This window comes from Argiope bruennichi, chromosome X1 (assembly GCF_947563725.1).
Source record: "Argiope bruennichi chromosome X1, qqArgBrue1.1, whole genome shotgun sequence".
Lineage (NCBI taxonomy): Eukaryota > Metazoa > Arthropoda > Arachnida > Araneae > Araneidae > Argiope > Argiope bruennichi.
The window spans coordinates 125,215,815-125,233,942 of record NC_079162.1 but is presented as its reverse complement, the minus strand read 5'-3'; the positions used below and the strand labels follow the sequence as shown (position 1 = coordinate 125,233,942).

The 18,128-nt window shown below is 27.7% G+C and overlaps 1 protein-coding gene across 1 annotated transcript in view; it reads left to right on the top strand.

Annotated features, from left to right (window-relative positions):
* LOC129958738 (delta(3,5)-Delta(2,4)-dienoyl-CoA isomerase, mitochondrial-like) overlaps positions 1 to 18,128 on the top strand; it is an 82,952-nt gene that overhangs the window by 61,805 nt on the left and 3,019 nt on the right. The window contains exons 2-7 of the mRNA XM_056071394.1: positions 1,443 to 1,644; positions 4,702 to 4,790; positions 6,393 to 6,520; positions 9,712 to 9,825; positions 12,216 to 12,344; positions 15,874 to 16,038. Coding sequence (XP_055927369.1) covers positions 1,443 to 1,644; positions 4,702 to 4,790; positions 6,393 to 6,520; positions 9,712 to 9,825; positions 12,216 to 12,344; positions 15,874 to 16,038 — 827 coding nt within the window. The remainder of the gene's footprint in view (positions 1 to 1,442; positions 1,645 to 4,701; positions 4,791 to 6,392; positions 6,521 to 9,711; positions 9,826 to 12,215; positions 12,345 to 15,873; positions 16,039 to 18,128) is intronic.

The following is an 18,128-nucleotide window of genomic DNA, read 5'->3' as shown; positions in this document are numbered from 1 at the left end:
CATTGCGCCTACTCAGTACAAGCTATTCTGCTTACATAGCGAATGCAAGCCATATGAATTACGCAAGTTTTATGTTAGAATAAAATTATATATTTCAAAAGAATAAGTGGAAACTGTAAAATTCGCATAAGTGACGATACTGTCATCTATTATTCACATAGGTATGACTTTCTATCTTTATCTGAATGTCGACTTGCAATAGTGTTCCAATATTATTCACAAAATGTAAACATGTCATTCACAAGAAAACATCTAAAAACAGAAAGTAGTTCAGATAATACACCACTTCGTGCATTTTAGTGACGCTAGAACATGCATTAATGGAATATAACAATTAAATTCAACTGATGATATACGCCATTAGTTGAACACAATCCAGTGTCAGTGTCTTTTACCATGTAGAGTTTATTTTGCTTTTAGGCTGCTATGATTCGAGGACATCATCGAGATAAAATGCTAAAAAATTAAAAGCTATATATCTCTTGGCAAAGGACCTCGCCGAATGTTAACAAATAACATCAATTGTTTCTTGTTTTGAAAGAAATTAGCGACACCAACCGCTTAGCATGCTGATGATTCTTCTGGAATGATATCGTATTTTAGCTGCCATTTCATCTTTGGTGGCTATTTTTCCAGACTGTCAAACCCAAGAATCTTGAATTGTCTGCAGTTTTATGGCGTATTCTAGATCAAGTATTATCATCTCTTTTTACCAGTCGGTGGTGAAAAGTCACTGTTGCGGTACATTTCCAGATTTACATATCATTACTGCTCACTGATCTCGGGTTTCACGATTTATCTCATATTCCTTCGGTCTTTGCTTATTCGCATACACTGGTTTTTGTTTGCTTGTATGTACTACATTGTAGAAAGTTCTCTTATAATATTGAGAAATTCGCTGCAGATTCCGATTTTCATTGACTGGAATATTTTATTACTTGAATCACCTCTCCATTTAATGTTACGCAACAGACTTTGAGGTTCGTAATAATGATTTTGAGCGTGATTATTTGATGAGAATAACACTTTCTTCAAGAGCATTTATCAATACGACGGTAATTCATTATCCTGATCTGAAAAACGAATTTTATATAAATACATTTTATTTTTTGCATTTATTCAACACTCTTCATGTAATTTCTTGTATATAATGGTATAAGAAAACAAACATGCCTTAACCTAATATAGGCATAAAATGCATGTCATATGCTTGCATGTAAAGAGATAATTGTAACATATATATATATATATATATATATATATATATATATATATTTAAAAAAATTGTACAGTAATTAATTTCAATATGAAAGGGTAAACACTATAATTCAAGTTTTTATAGCTTTAACAGAATCTTTTAAATAACCGTGCCTTGTGTATTCATTTCTATTCTTACTTTAAATAATTATTAATTTTTTTTTTTTTTTTTTTTCAAATGCTAGGTCGAAGTTTATCAGCTCCTCGACAGTGTGTTCCGAAACCAAATTTTCCATCATTGATTCGATTTTCTTCATCTGATTCAGCTGCATATACTGCGACTTACGATTTTGAAACACTTACTGTTACGGCTCCCGATGATCATATTTTGCATGTGGAACTCAACCGACCTGAATGCTACAATGCGATGAATAAAATGTTTTGGCGGTGAGTAGATGATTTATTTTGCATTAACTATTGTCTTAATTATTGTTTACTTTCATTTAATACTTTAATAGCGTTTTTTAAAGATGTTTATTTTCTATTTTTTAGATGAAAATTATACGAATATAAATTCATGCCTTTCTAAAGCAAAAAGCTTAAAACCATTCTAAAATTTTTATTGCTTGTCTTACCATACAAGTTTCATGGCGCAGGAATTCAAAATTTTTAAAATATATAATATTTTGATAGTAGCTTTTATCTGAAATGTAGTTTGTGACACATTATGCTAATTAGCATTCCATTGCTCTGTAGTGAACAATCCTTTTCTCTCCTGCAATATTTCATCTTGAGTAGTATCTTCATTGATGTAGCTTTCTTATACTTTGCCAACGTAAATCCTAGGAGTTGTTTTTTATATATCTAAAAAATCTTGATCGTTTGCATAAAAATAAATGCCGTTTTTATGGGATTTAGTTAATAAAACATCTTCTGCACCAGAAATTTTTTTTTCTAAAATATTTAATTCGATCTTTGTCGAGCTTGAAATTACAAAAATGCGAATCGCTTTTCATCAATTTGATATTTTTAAAAATCACGTGTATCGTAAATAGATGTTTTGTATTTTCATAATATAGGTGAAGCAAACATATTTTCAAATACAACATTATACTTTATTTATAATAAGTAGATATATTATATTCTGTAATAATAAACATGAAAAATGGTATACATTAACTTAATGTACCATTTATTTGATATATTATTCACTCTTATATTTTAAGAACTAATTTGAAGTAAAGCTATTAATTAAGCAATTAACGCATTATTAATCGAAAACTTCATCTGTCGTCTTTTGATATTCAGATGTTAATTTTCTTTCTTTGTTCAGATATTGATTATTAACCACAGATATCATGCGGCATCTTCTGATAACCAGACGTAAATTGATTCTCATGTACTTCTCCGTCATTCTCATCAATTTTTACAAAATCCGCCTGGTTGACGAATAAAACCATTTACTTGTTAGAGCGGAAATGTTAGCACCAATCGTTTGAGAATATATATATATATATATATATATATATATATATATATATTCAATAAAAGAGAATTGATTATTTTTATAAAGAATTAAAGATAACAAATATTTTTGAAACTTTGCACAAATCTGTGCATTGAATTGATAGCCATTCAATGACATAAGCTTCCACAAAAGAATAGAGTTGCCATTTTTTTTAACTATAAAAATAATTTCGGAATTATCTTATGAATTAAGTTAATCTTTACTTACCTAAGTTGAACAAATTCAACTAAGAGTTTTTAGAGAAATTCAACTTCGCGAAATTTAAACTACTTTTGGGTGTCCAAAATTGTCAAATCTCAATTCTGAATTTAGTTTTCATATCTAAGTGATTCTGATAGTTCTTGAAAGTATTTCTACTGAAAAGGAAGTAGATATACAATGATTTTAAAGATATATAGTTCCATTTATTATAAGTGGAATTTAAATATTGGAACTAATTATTTGCTAAAGCATTAACGAATATAAGGATGTACTTAAGTGTACAGGGTGTTCAAAAACGGTTGTAATTGCTGAAAATAAAAGGGTGTCTACGTAAATTGCGAAGTATTCAAAATTCGTTTCCAAATAAGATTATGCTTATAAAATAGTTCTGCCAAAATATTTATGTGATTCCTCTTGACAAAATTAAATAATACGATTTTTTTTCCCTTTTGCTGCAACTAAATTATTAAAAAAACTAAGATTTTAGATTTATAAATTGGCTGAATTATAATGAAAGCAAAATGATAATTTAAAGGCATCGAGGATGATCTGAATTTTTGTAGTCGCGGCAACGGGAGATAAAAACTGGGTTATAGTCCTAAAGATAATGTCTAAAAGACCATCCTTGTTCACAGGCCGTGTCCCAAACACTCTCATAGGAAATATGTTGGAATGGAAGGCGATACGATCCCACGACACTTGCCTTTTCCAGTAGCTATTGTTGCTGAAATGGAAAGTTATTACTAAATTGAAATTTATCCAAATATGATCCACTATGTTTCAGGAGTTAATACTGGCTTAGCAATCACACCAGCTGAAGGGACCTTTTGCTAATCATTGAAACTAATTAGAAAAGTGAAAAAATTTGGGGATAAAATGGACACAAAACTGAATTTTTGTACAAGATTGATAATTTTGTTTATAGTAAGTCATATGATTATAAAATAGATATGTTGAATATATTATTTTAGTTTCATTAATACCATTACATAATGGTCTTAATGAAACTAAAAATAAACTTTTAAATGTATATGAAATTTAAAATTTTTCCCAGCATAATATTGTTATGATATACATGCAGGTAAAACATAAATATTTTGAAGTAAAACTTTTCTTTTCAAGTAAGAAATTTATCCGATATTTAAAATACAGATTGTTTCTAATTTTAAAAAATACATTAGTATAGGATTTTAAAAATACATTGTATAGATTTTAAAAAGACATTAGAATTTAAAAAACAATTGTTATCTTTCCCAGTGGGCAAATTACTTAGAGCCGTTCTTGCATGAGTATAATGTTACAATGTTTTTAAAGCAGTTGTCATTAAGTAGGATAAAACGCTGTCTTTGTTGTTTGTTATACGACCAGGTTTCCTTTTATGGTTGTTCAGAGATTCTGTCATGAATAGTTCTTTGACTGATTTTAATTTGTTTTTGTTGTTGTTTTTTAGCCTGGTATAATTTTAATTGAACAAAAATATTTGCACATATGTGTCAGTGTCTCTAAAGAGTACTTCCATGTTTATTCTTTTTTTTTTAAGTTAAAAATTTTGGATGTTTTTTATTTTTGTCTTTAAAAAAATTACATAAAAATATTTAAGAATCCATACAACTTTCACCTCTTGTTATAATACTTGTAATTCTATAATTAAATGTATTGTGTAATAAAGTTACAGAAATATTTGTTAATTGTTAGATTCATATGAAACATTTTGTTAACCTTTTTATTGTTATTATTAAACTTTAACATTTTTATTGTTATTGTTAATATTACAGAGAGATGCTTGATTGCTTCCGTAAAATCCGAGATGATAGATACTGTCGAGCTGTTATTATATCTGGTTCTGGTCAACTTTTTTCAGCTGGTGAGTAACTGATTTAAAAGAGTATATTATGTTCTGCAGTCATAAGGTAAAATCTTATGATATCATTTCTGATAATTTCTTATGCTGTGATTGTACAGAATTTTCATATAGTTTAGTTACAGATTATACTCATTTTCCGAGACAGTATTTTCAACACATATTTATATATAATTCAATTTATGTATGTTTTAAACTGCACTATCATGCCTATGTGGGTTCAAAATATTACATTTTTGAGGAAAAACAAAAATAATTTGAAATGAAACAAGTGAAGTAATTGTCTAATTTTTGTTTATTTTTTTAAAAAAAATTAGTGCTTATATAATTTGAATTAAGTTACTATTTGATAAATTTATATAATAAATACTTTTTTAAATTTCAAAGAAAAATTTAAAAAGTATACTAGAAGTGTTTCTTCAAAATGACTTCCACTTGCTTACGTATTTTAATTGAATTACTTAAGAATTTTCTGAATTCCACCCGCACCGTATCTTACGAGCCCACCTGGTTCATTTCTTTTTATCTTAATTGTTATAATCTTACTGATTTGCTTACATAATTCTAGTAGCATTTTACATTCTAGTAGCATTAGGATGTTAAGTGGCATTTGGGGATAATCTGATATTTTCTCCTCTAGTTAGCAACTTGGTTTAGCAAAAATGTAAGTAACCTCTAGTGAATGGTAATACTTTTTCGGCCTCTCACCGTATGTGGTTTTAAAAAACTAACATAAACACACTATAAAGTTTTTTCTCCATTATGCCTCTTAAGACTGGTGCTGGGATCATTACATTTCCCCCTTTCTCCCATCCGCTATGCGTTTGATTGAATGTGTTTTAGTAAATGATAAGATCATAAGAGTTTTCTGGGAGCAAAAGTAATTTTGTATGTAGTATGTAGAAACAATTGAAAAGTAATAAACCGATCATCAGCATCATAAAAGTACATGGTTGGATTTGAATATCTGTATGTAATACTTTTTTTTTTTTTTTTTTTTTTTTTGTTCAGGGAAAGAGGTCTTTCATGAACAAAATGATTGTTCGATTATATCTTTTTTTAAGCAGTTAAAAGATAAAAATGGTTAAGTAAAGTTAATTTATTAAGATTAAAATAGTTAGTGAAAAATAAAAATAAGCTGAAAGTAAAAATAATTATTAAATAATCATAGGAAATTTTCAAATTTCTCATCTCTCTTTTTAGAAACTAAAAATTGTTTTTAGTTTCTTAAAGTGAAAACATAATGTAATTACGTTAATAAATTGATTAGTAATTCTAGTATTCATTATATTGAAACCTTTTATTTATACCATAAAAAAGGTATTAGAATATTACTGTGTAAATAAAGTTTGGTTGGTTATAATAACATAAGTCTAAAATGTTTCATTTTTAATATAACCTCCATAGTCCTTGCGTTGCTCATGGAGGACACTAAACAGCGCTTATTAAAAATTTCACCATGGTAGCTGAAATGTTTCTTCTCATTGTTCAAGATTTTATTTTATTTTATTTACATAATATGTGTTTTTTTAATGAAAATTTTGTTGCCTAGTGTGCAGTGTAGAGTATGACATTTTATATAATGCATATTGTTCTTCCTATTAGGTTTAGATTATTCTGATATGCAGGATATAACTTCTCAGGTAGCCGGGAAAGGTGATGTAGCTAGAAAAGCGAAATTTCTTCTCTCACTTATAGCTAAATATCAAGAATCTTTCAATGCAGTTGAGAATGTAAGTTTTTGAAATTGTATCCACATGCGATTTATTTATATATTACAAAGCACTGTTTTATACATCTTTCAAATGATCAATATAAAATGACATATAGATAAAAAGGCATATAATCGAAATTTTTTTTAAAAAAAAAAACAATTTTGTTTAATGCAAATTCATTTTAAAACAACAATTTAAAAAAAGATTTTAAAGATAGTTTTATAACATACACAAATACGTAATATTATTTCATATTTGAGTGCTAAATATGCATTTCTTATTTTATATTATTTTATGTGACTGGTGGCAAATTTAGATATTTAGATTTAGATACAACAAGATCTCACTCACTCTTTAATAACTTTGGTATTTAATTTCATGTTTCAACAAATTTTTAACTTAATCGACAACTAACTATTTTAGTTTAATTATTATTTTAGTAAATGTAGGAAATTATGTTTTTTTCTTTTTTAAAATGTACATCATGGAAAGTTGTGCTAAAGTAATAAAATTCTTTAAAAATTAGCCATTATTCTCTGTTAGTAATTTATTTATAAACATATGCTTTTAATTAATGTGATGACTTTTCAAGTGGAAAATAAAATTAAGCAGTGAAAGGGATTCTTAATATTCCTATATATTATAATAAATAATTCTGCATTTATAAGTAATAACTATGCACTTATTTAATAATGATTTTAATATCAATAAAAATACTCTTTTTAGTCTTTATATATGATAATTTATAAAATTTGGTTTATTTGCAAATTCAGTTATTTGGCAACTAGGCTAATAGTATATTAAACTCAACCTGCCTGTGCTTTATTTGCCCCGAATATTTTTTCACTAGCGTTTTGACAAATAAAAGTTCGGAATTTTTTACTGGGGTCCATTGTGTTTTTAAAGGAAAGTGGAATAAATTCTTCTCAATCTTCATCATGTTTAAATTAGTACCTAACAATTTATCATCTATCAATTCATCATTTATGAAATCATGATATTTGTATCATAGTTTCACATTCTCCTCAAACATTAGTGCTCTCAAGAGTTTCTAGTCTTCATATAATGATCATAATTTCATTTCGTTCTTTCGAAGTGACTTTCATTGCTGATATCATATTCATCTTTTTTTTTTTTTTTTGAATTTGGAAACCCTTCTGTAATATAGCAATTCCTTATTATTTTAGATTTGATTTGATTTCATGCTAGGGAAATACCATTTATTTCTTGAAGCCCTCTTTTTAGCATTTTTATCTTTCCGTGGAATATCCTGTTGTAATTACTTCGAAGTGCATATTGAAGTAGAGGCTTTATGTAGTGCATTTTTAAATATATATGTATAATATATAGGTCTAATTCTTATAGTTTTCTCTCACATTTTGGCCTAAAGAAAACTACTGTAACATATTACATACGTCTCTTGACGATTAACATGACACTGATTCATACAAAACGAATTTTTATGCTTTTGTTTTTAATATTTTTTCTTTTTTTAAACTTCTCAGTAAAAATGTCAGCTGTTACTCATATTTTTTAAATTTACTTCGTAATTCAAGGCAATGTTTTAAAGTTTTTAAAACACTTTGACTTCCTTGTTTTCCCTATGATTAGAGGTGTTATCATTAGTTATCATCTTTGTGGCACTAAGAAGAATGATGCGATTTTCAGAATTCTTTCTTCCCTAGTAGATTAAGTGCCATGGTTCTTGGTGGTTCTTGAACAGCACAAAAATTCAGGGATAAAAAACGTTTATGTTTAAGGACATAGGAATTCAAGAATTATATCTATATAAGATAGACTAGTGCAGTGAAGTAATCCTGGGTTGGCATTTCCATTGTCTGTTCCTAATACTCCAGTCATGGGATTTTCACATACGCGAATTTTAGAAAGAAGGAAAAATGATTTATAACCGAGGCTCTACGTCGTATAAACGAAGTGTTTTATCATTACATTGACTGTGAAGGAATCTAGATAGTGGTGAAACAATGTGTACATGAGAAACATATATAGAGTGTCTTATTGTATACGATATATTTAAGCATACGATTTAATAAAGTAGTGATGAAGATTTCACTTCATGAAAAGGTAAATTATGTTTGAAAACACACAAATATAAGAGAACCGATATAATTACCCATTTTCTCTCCCCCAATCGTAAGGTTTCTTCCTTTAATCTGAAATGGTATAAAAAGTCCTTCCTTGCTGAGAAATACTATAATAATACATAAAATTTGCATTGTCTATAGATAGGGAAAGGAAGTCTATAAAATAAATAATGAATGTTGATTACATTCGATTGACCGGATTCAACATATATTGTATAGCTTTTGCATAAAACATCATTGACATATTAGATGCGTTTTCCTATTCTCTTATTAGGAGCAATATTTTCATAAATTGTAATTAAAATAATTATATTTATCATCCTTTATTAGTGTTGCATACTGCGGGAAATTTCCTATTATAAATACCAAAATATTTTTTTTATCTTCTCTGAGAGATTACCGTATTGTACATTAATATGTTTTCATAATACCTACTAATAATGGTTGAGTGACATGATTTTTTACGATTGTAAATATATTTTCACGAAGTCTTTATTTTTTTAAATTTTCTCATCATATATAATACTTAATAGTATTTGTGAAACATATGATTGTTTTTATGCTCCAGTAAAAGTTTTACAGTGATGTTTTAATCAATATGATGATTTACCTGGATGAGAGTTTTTAATCATTTGTTTTTTTGAACTTTTGATATCAAATATAAAAGCTTTTGATGCCTATATCTGAAAAATAATTTAACTAAAATTAGTCTTTTTACTGGTTTGTCAGTTCATAAAAAATAAGTATGCTACAATACTCTATTGAAGTTAAATGTATATTGATTAACGTTCCGTTTTGAAGTTACATGAGGACTACTTTGGCGCAATTCCTTATAATATTGAAAGATAGTCCGTTGACATGGTTGTTATAAGACTCCATTCTCTTTTCCAAATTTTAAAGTACGTTTTATCCCACATTTGATTTAATATGACTAGATTCCCATACATGACGAATTTTCAAGGAAATTGAATTTCGAATCTCCGATCCCGATAGACTCTGCCACTTGGCTAGCGCATCTTTCTCTTGAATCTTATTATTTTACTTTTATATTATTATATTACTTTCAATAAACATTTTATCATCATGAACGTATTTATTTTATAGTGCCAGAAGCCTGTTATTGCTGCCATCCATGGAAAATGCAGTGGAGGAGGAGTAGATCTTGTTTGTGCTTGTGATATCAGATATGCTTCAGAAGATGCATTTTTTGAAATTGAGGTACTGCTTTAGTTAATGTCAGAGAATAGAAATATTTCCATAACAACGCCTTAAACTATTTAGTTAATAATATGTTGTTCTACTCTGTTATGGAATTTCTTGATATCTGTTAATAATTAAATGGGTTTTTTTTTTATTTACACATAAATTTGCTATTTATATACATACGAAGATTTCTATTTGCATTGGATTTTAATTTTTTTACAAAAATTTATTTGATTGCTTAAAATTAATTATTTTTAACAATTTATAAATCTTCTGACTGATTGTAAATTATTTTTTATTTCTGTTGTGAACCATTTATCTTATTTACTTCGAGATAAGTAGATTGAATTTTGAATTTTAATGAACGTGTGAATTGATTTATATATGATTGAATTTTTTAACTCAGTATTGAAAACTGAAGTTATTTAGTGCCGAAATATAATGTATATTTTCGATGTTTCGAAAAGACTGTGTTCGAAAAGACTGATAAAAACAACAATTTTTTTAGCACATGAAACCAAAGAAAAAGTAATTATCAATATTCTTCGCTCAGTTTATTTGAAATCGAAATCGATGATTGAGTATTAAAATAATTATTTTTATCATTCGCACAATTTCTGATCTTAGTTTGAAGATTGCTGTGCTTTATGTGTAGAATATTTATTCACATTGAAATACTATTTGTAAAACATTTCAAAAAATTTATATTGTGTGTTTTGTATCATTTTGTATCATTTAACTAAATTTTTATTAATAAATTTATTTCTTGATTTAATTAACTTGATTTTACTGCTAATTGAAATGTCAAATCTACTTTCTACATAATAATTTTTTTAGACAAAAATAAAAAGGAAGAATTACAGTAGCGTAATTTTAAAATGTGTTATTATAGAGAAGAATGTCAAAGTCGTATTTATGTTTCTTAATGAGTTTCTATGTCAACGTTCAACGATTAATTTTATATGAAAGTATTCATATATCACCGATTTCAAAATGTAGAAGATATTCCAGTTTTGAAATCGCATTAAAATGAAGAAGAATAAGGACTTTCTTTATTCTTCACTATTCTTTATAATGGTGAATTAAAATTTTATTCATTTCTTTTTCATGATGGCACAACCATACCATTGAAATTGTCCGAATAGTACTTAAGAAGTAGAATGCAGTACTTTGATATTTAAGATTTTATAAGGCTAGTTTTATTAAATTTATACTCATTTTATTTTCTCTGTTTACATTTATTTAACTATTACTCTATTAGCATTAACATTTTCTGTGATTAAGAAATTTTTTTCTTAAGATTCATTTTATTTCAATGTATAATAGATTTGCAAATCCATTAAGCTACCTAGAAGAGAAGAGCACAATAACTATTTTCTCGAATCTGTAAATAAAGAACGATTATTAATTAATTCACTATAGAAATGCACTCATTTTATGAAGATTGAGGATAACAAATTTACCGAAATTGTAAAGAATATATATATTAGTTTTCTTTTGACTTAAAAGGATATGCAATTTTCATACTTATCCTTTTCAGTTTTTGCACTGTTGTAAATCTAAGATCATAATTGAATTTTTAATCTTTTTCACATTAAAGCTATCTTTTATAAAATTTTTTGATGTATGCTTTTAAAAACAATTTTTATGTATCTTTTTTTTACTAGTAAATTTGACTCAAATTGTTAATTTTATTCTGAAGAAACTTCATCTGGGTTATATACATTTATGTGAAATTAATTTTCTCTAAACATAATCATTAAATTATTTGTTGTTTCTCAATGTTTATCACTTCTAATGCTTCTGCCAAGTATAGTATCTTCAAATGATCAAAATAATTCTTTTTGAAGTCTCTGATTTTGCAAGTTTCACATCTTTTTATTAATCGAAGCGATTTTCGTTGCCCTGAAACTAAATTTTTGACGTTGATCACTTATTCCATTGCTTTTACAGCTGTGAAAAATGAACATTTTGTTCCTTTCCTATTTGAATTCTCTTTTCTGAAAGATGTTTTTCTGAACTCCTGTTTTCTGAGACATGGAATCGAGTACAAGTGCAAACATGTAAAATTTGAAGAAATGATGAGTGTAAAGAATTATACTATGTGTGGTTTATTTATGTAAATTGAATCCGTTAAGAAGTTCATTAAAATTCTGAGTTATATTTTCCGTCATCTAAACAATATGTTAAATATTTTTATATAAGTTTACATAGTAGTTTAATTCAATTCTTTCAGATAAATCTTTTGAGAATTTTCTTTTTCTTTTTTTTGTTGCTATTTTTATTGAATTTTAAATGAAATTTTTGTACTCAATAGCAATTTTATGTATTGGCTCTTCACTTCTATAATGGTTTTCTCAGTTTTGAAAATTAGCATAAAAATATTTATTTTAATCTTCCTACAGCAAGTAGACGTTGGAATGGCTGCCGACTTGGGAACCTTGCAGCGATTGCCGAAAATAGTGGGAAATGACAGTTTAATTAGAGAGTATGCGTATAGCTGTGCTAAGATAGATCCTGAAGAAGCAAAACATGTGAGTGCATGTAATTTATTTCGTATTTTATATCCTGTTTTTGAGTGATAGATCATGATTTTACTGTTTTTAGCAGTGGGGTTTTAAGGTGTATCCTACATTTTTTTTAGAAAACTGCATAGAGTTAAGTTTTTGCATTTTAAAAAGAATGTATTGTGTGATGTCTTATATTGTGAAGACTGTTTTATTATGACTGTTTTAATGTAGACTCATTATTTGTAATCAATATTTTTAAATAACTTAAAAATTTTTAAACTTTTCTGCAAATGCATATTCGTATTCTGGTTTCTTGTTTAATAATTGTTTAAGAAGATTATTCTGCTCTTCACTAAATTGTTATGTACTATCTATGTAATGATGCTATGTAATGTCTATCACTGTGAAAATATGTTCTTTATAAATTTATGAAATATTTTTTCATGCAAGTGTTTATCTCCATGTATTGATTTCACAAATTCGATTTTTTTTTCTTCAAATAGCACCCAATTTCGAATGCATATCTGAATTCTCCAGATTAAAAAGGTTTTATTTTCTAATAATTTTACTAATTTTGTGAATGTAAGTTATTTGTAACTGTAAATATAGTATGTAGATTTTTGTATGTCTTCATATCTTGTATATAAAAGTGTGTGATTCTGTGTGCATAGATTAATGTAAAAGAAACATTTTACTAATTAAAACTATGTGGGCTTCATAAAAAGTTCATTTTAAAACTTTTATTATGTCGAAGTGTTTTCATGATATTCATTCACCATATTGAATGAAACTTCGTAATTAGAAATATATGTCTTTGTTCAAAATTTAGAGAAACAGACTCCTTTTTTTTATTAACCTGTATAGTCTTACAAATATATTAGGGTTGACAATTTGGCGTATGAAATGAATTTATTCACTTTAACAGATTAAATTCTATATCAAGGTTTATGTATATTCAGTAGTTTTAACATTTTTGAAATAAAAAATCTAAGCAAATTCAGTTTCTTTGGAATTTCATTTAATATCAGTAGAGTATTTGGCCTTTTCATACAGTTAAAACTGCTGAATATTGGTTTTGATTGCATTTTACAAATTGATCCTGTTAATTTTGAGGTATTTTTCCTATTTCATCACGAACGCAATTTCTAGCTCTGGAATGATCATCGAAGGCCTTGACTGAGTAGCAGTCATTTTCTATAGGATGTCTCAAGGCTAGTTCCAGGTGTGCAGCGTTTCTTGCGGTACAAAATGCCGAAAGTATATGGGCGTCAATTCCGAATCATAAATTCGAAAATCCTATTGTTATATGACTGCTGAGGGGAACACAATAGAAAGCGAATCTAACAGAAAACACCGCAACTGGCTCCAAGAGAGAAATTTAGAACTGTTTTCGTTTCATTTATATTGTGTTTCAGTGAAGGATGGGATATCTTACGAAAAACAATGTTCGATTAGCTTTAATTGTAAGTTCTGAGTCACATACATAGGATTTTGAATTAATGATCATTGAACATACTTTACGATATACAAACTTTCAGATATAACTGAATATCTTACTAACTAAGCTAGTTTTTGTTACCAGTGGCAAAAGAAATTTTCCCATATTAAAATTGATCTAAGTTTTTTTTTTTAAAGTCAACTATGAGGCAAAGTAATTTAACTTTCCACTCTCTCTATCCATTCTCCACTCTCTCTATGAAAAACGAAATAGCTCGCAACCGTTATGTTTCAGAATACTTAAAAAAATTAGCAAGTGAGAAAGCAAGAGCATATATTTCTTAAATTAGTTTCTCTGATATTGAATAATGGTAAATGAAATCGAGTGAAGTATTATGTTTTCTAATATGTAAAACTTTGTGAAATTTTGTTATGAACCTTGAAAATTGGCATGAATTTCACCGCTTTCTTATTTCTTACTTTGAAGCTATACACTTCATCCTCATAGGGTGTAAGTTTAAGTTACATGAAACAGCAGGTTGCCATTTACTTTCCCTAAATACACACTATTTTTAAAAAATCTACTGCATTTTAAATATACATTACATCGAAAAAACATTTGTATACTTTGACCCTAATATGGGTTAAGCGTATGTACATATACTCGATATACATGGGGGAAGGCAACAATAATTTCGCACAGGACTCCAAATACACTGAAATTGGCTCTGATATTATATATATGTTTTGTTAGATTCATGCGTGATAGATATAGGCTCATTCCATATGCTTAATACTCATCTCTAAAAGTCTATCTCCAATAAAAGGAGCTCTGTATTATCGAGCATTGTCGTCTAATGACTCCAGTATACGGTAAAATAATTGTTTTAAGAATATTTCCCCTAAGCTATTAATTCTTCATTCTGGGTGCTGTAACAGTTCTGAAATTCCTTTATACTTATTCTTGTACAACCAAGGTAGAACAGCCTGTTGCACAATATTGTATAATATCGTGTGATATTATATGATTTTAATCAATATTCCACAATATTATATAATATTGTGAATATTGATCAATATCCTACAATATTTTGCAATATTTTTGTGCTGTATTTTGTGATTTTTCATGTATAAAATTTCTTATACCACATTCTCCTCTTTTGAAGATATCGTGGTTAACAGACTCTTTGGCTTTTTTGTGTCTTGCCTCTAGAAAAATCTGTCAAAAGGTCTGTGTGAATATGAACCATACTGATGAATATAATTTCGTCTAATTTTTGTCGACACGTCTCTATCCAATAACCCTTAAAATGTCCTTTTGAAATTCAACGAGTTTCGTTTTGTGTTTCATTAGGCTATTGAGGATCGCAAATGATCTCTGGTTCGTATCCAAATCTGTGATCCGACTTTCTCTACGAATTATCTTCTGTAGTTCTGAATGGATACGAAGTCAAAAACTATTCTTGGAGGTACCTTGAAGAAATTTTTCTATTGTCTCTTCAGCAGGGTCTATTGCACACTTTAGTAATTGACCAATTGCTCAACAAGCTGGTGAATATTTTAAATCATGATGTGAAACAATACTCGAAGTTATTATGCAGAAAATTTATTAACAAACCTACTGTTGAGCAAAGCAAACGACCTAACTGAGATTCCCAGTCAACTATTTCTATCCTTATAATTCTCAAAATTATTTTGATGTCATGTGTGCTTTATTTCTTAAATAATTTTCTTCCCATTATCTTCTAAGAATTTACTCATTACTAATTCAGTAAATTATGGTTTTTATAAGATTTTATCCGTTTATTGGGAATAATATTAAAAAACAAAGGGATCTTTTATTTTTTTTAAACATTGTATATATCTCTTAATAATCCCCTGTAAATGAAGAAATTCAAAAAGTAGCAATTATCTTTAAATGACATTTTCGTTTCTGAGAAAAATCCAAATTTTTATGCTTTTTATTTCATTTGTGATGTTCTTTCTTTGTTTTTTTAAAAAATAAATTTCCCTGTTTCCTAAAGAGTTTATGTCTATGTTATTTGTTTCATTTACATATAATCATAGTATAGGATTTTATCTTTTATTTCTTATTTTTTTAATTACATTTTCACAGATAGGACTTGTTGGAAGAGTTTTTCCAACTAAAGAAGCCATGATGACTGCTGCTTTAGGTTTGGCTAAAGTTATTGCTTCCAAAAGCCCTGTTGCTATTCAAGGAACTAAAGTTGCCTTGAACTTTTCTAGAGACCACAGTGTGCAAGATGGACTCCAGTTTATGGTAAATCAAAATATTTCATTATGCAAAATTAAGGATATAGTAATAATTATGTAGGTATTTAGAATATCGACCAAATTTTAACTGAATTTATTGTTTCTGTTATTATTATTATTTTATTTTCGCTTGTCCTGCAAGTATGCAATTGACATGAATATCTATTTCTGAAGTAATAGCATTAATAAATCTTCAAAGAAAATCTTGAATTTTAGGCCAGTATATTTCATTTAGTACGCATTTCTGTATGCTATGCATTTTATTTAGCGATTTCAGATGTAAATTGTAGTGTATTTTCAGTTGAGGCAGACATTTATCTGTTTTCAAGTTATATTTCCTCAAAAGTATTTTTTTATTAAAATTTGTTTAGTATTATTCTGTTTATCTTAGGAGGTAAGAGATGGATGCTAATAATGATTTTAAGAATTTGTGTATTGCTGTGATATTTTGTTGCTAAATTAATATTTTTCATTAGAAGTGATTTTTAGGTTTGCAATTTATTAGTATTTTGCATTTTGATCTACAGTCAGAAAGTGATTTACTTTTAATGAATGAAACATAATTAAGTTTTTTTTTTCAAAAATATCTACATTTTTTTATGCTTTATCATTAATGATCACTAAAAATATTTACTTTATGTAATTTAAATTTCATCTCAGGAAAGATTTCATATATTTTACTAATTTATTGTTTCTCTTAATGTCTTATGTATATTAGTTCTTGTAACCTCATATTATTAGCTGGTTTATATGCTGTTTAATATTTTTTAAAAATGTGTGAGTGCATAAATTTCGCAAAATACCACTAAAATACCTAGAAAATATTTTTATATTTAAATCAATCCATAATTTGATCAGTGTTGATGTTTTTTATATCTCTGTGTTATTAATATGGCATTAATCTTCAATTTATATAATCTTGGAACTTGTTTTTTTGAGCATACTTCTTTGCCTTTCTTTCTCGAAAACATAGAAGTTCTTTCTCAAGTTTACGTTTTCAGTAGTGCTATCCCTCAATGAAAACTGTTATGAATCAAATGTAATTTTCTCAAAATTATTATTAATTATTTTAAAAATTCATTATTGTCAAAATGAATTTTTTGTTAGAATTCATTATTTTATAAAATATTGTACAAATATTATTCTTTCATGAGTAATATTTGAATAATATATTTCATTTTAAAATGTTCTGAGCTTCTTACCCTCGAAGGGACAAGACAGTAAAAATGAAGACTACTAATGTTGAATTTGCTTAATTTTAAAACAAATATTTTTAATAGTGTCATATATAAATATTTGTATTGTGATGTGATATGGCATTTTAGATTAAGGTTATTTTCATCTGAAAATTGAAAGACTACCAGTTCAGGAATCTCAACAGGGCACAAAAACCGGCCGGAATATACCCAGACGACTCGGAATGGAAAGGGACTTGAGAATTGGTACATGGAATATTCGCACCTTGCTTAAAGGAGGCGCACTGAAAACTTGATTGATGTAACTATCAAACATGACATTGATATACTAGCGATTCAAGAGATGAGATGGCTGGGACAGGGTATTATAGACAAGAAGGACTGTACAGTATATTACAGCTGCCAAGACAAAACCCACCAATTTGGTGTATGTTTCATTGTTGGCAAAAGACTGAGAAATTCAGTTATTGATTTTCAAGCCATAAATGCGAGACTTTGTAAAATCAGGTTAAGAGGAAGGCATTAAAATATCACCCTGATTTATGCTCACGTACCAACTGAGGAAAAGGATGAAGCAGAGAAAGATATATTCTACGACCTGTTAATGAAGAGCTACAATTCTTGCCCTGCACAGGATATGAAGTTGGTTCTCGGAGACTTCAATGCTACACTCGGAAGAGAACGATTTCTTAGATCCCATGCTGCAACCGAAAGCCTACACAACGAAACTGTTACCTCATACTGACAAAGTGATTGGAGACTGCCAGTGTGGATTTCCATCGCAAAAATCTACACTTTAAGACAAATTTTGGAAAAAACTAAAGAATATAACATCAAAACTTTTCATTTATTTATAGACTTTAAGGTTGCTTACGACAGTGTAAAAGGCTATTTGAAGCAA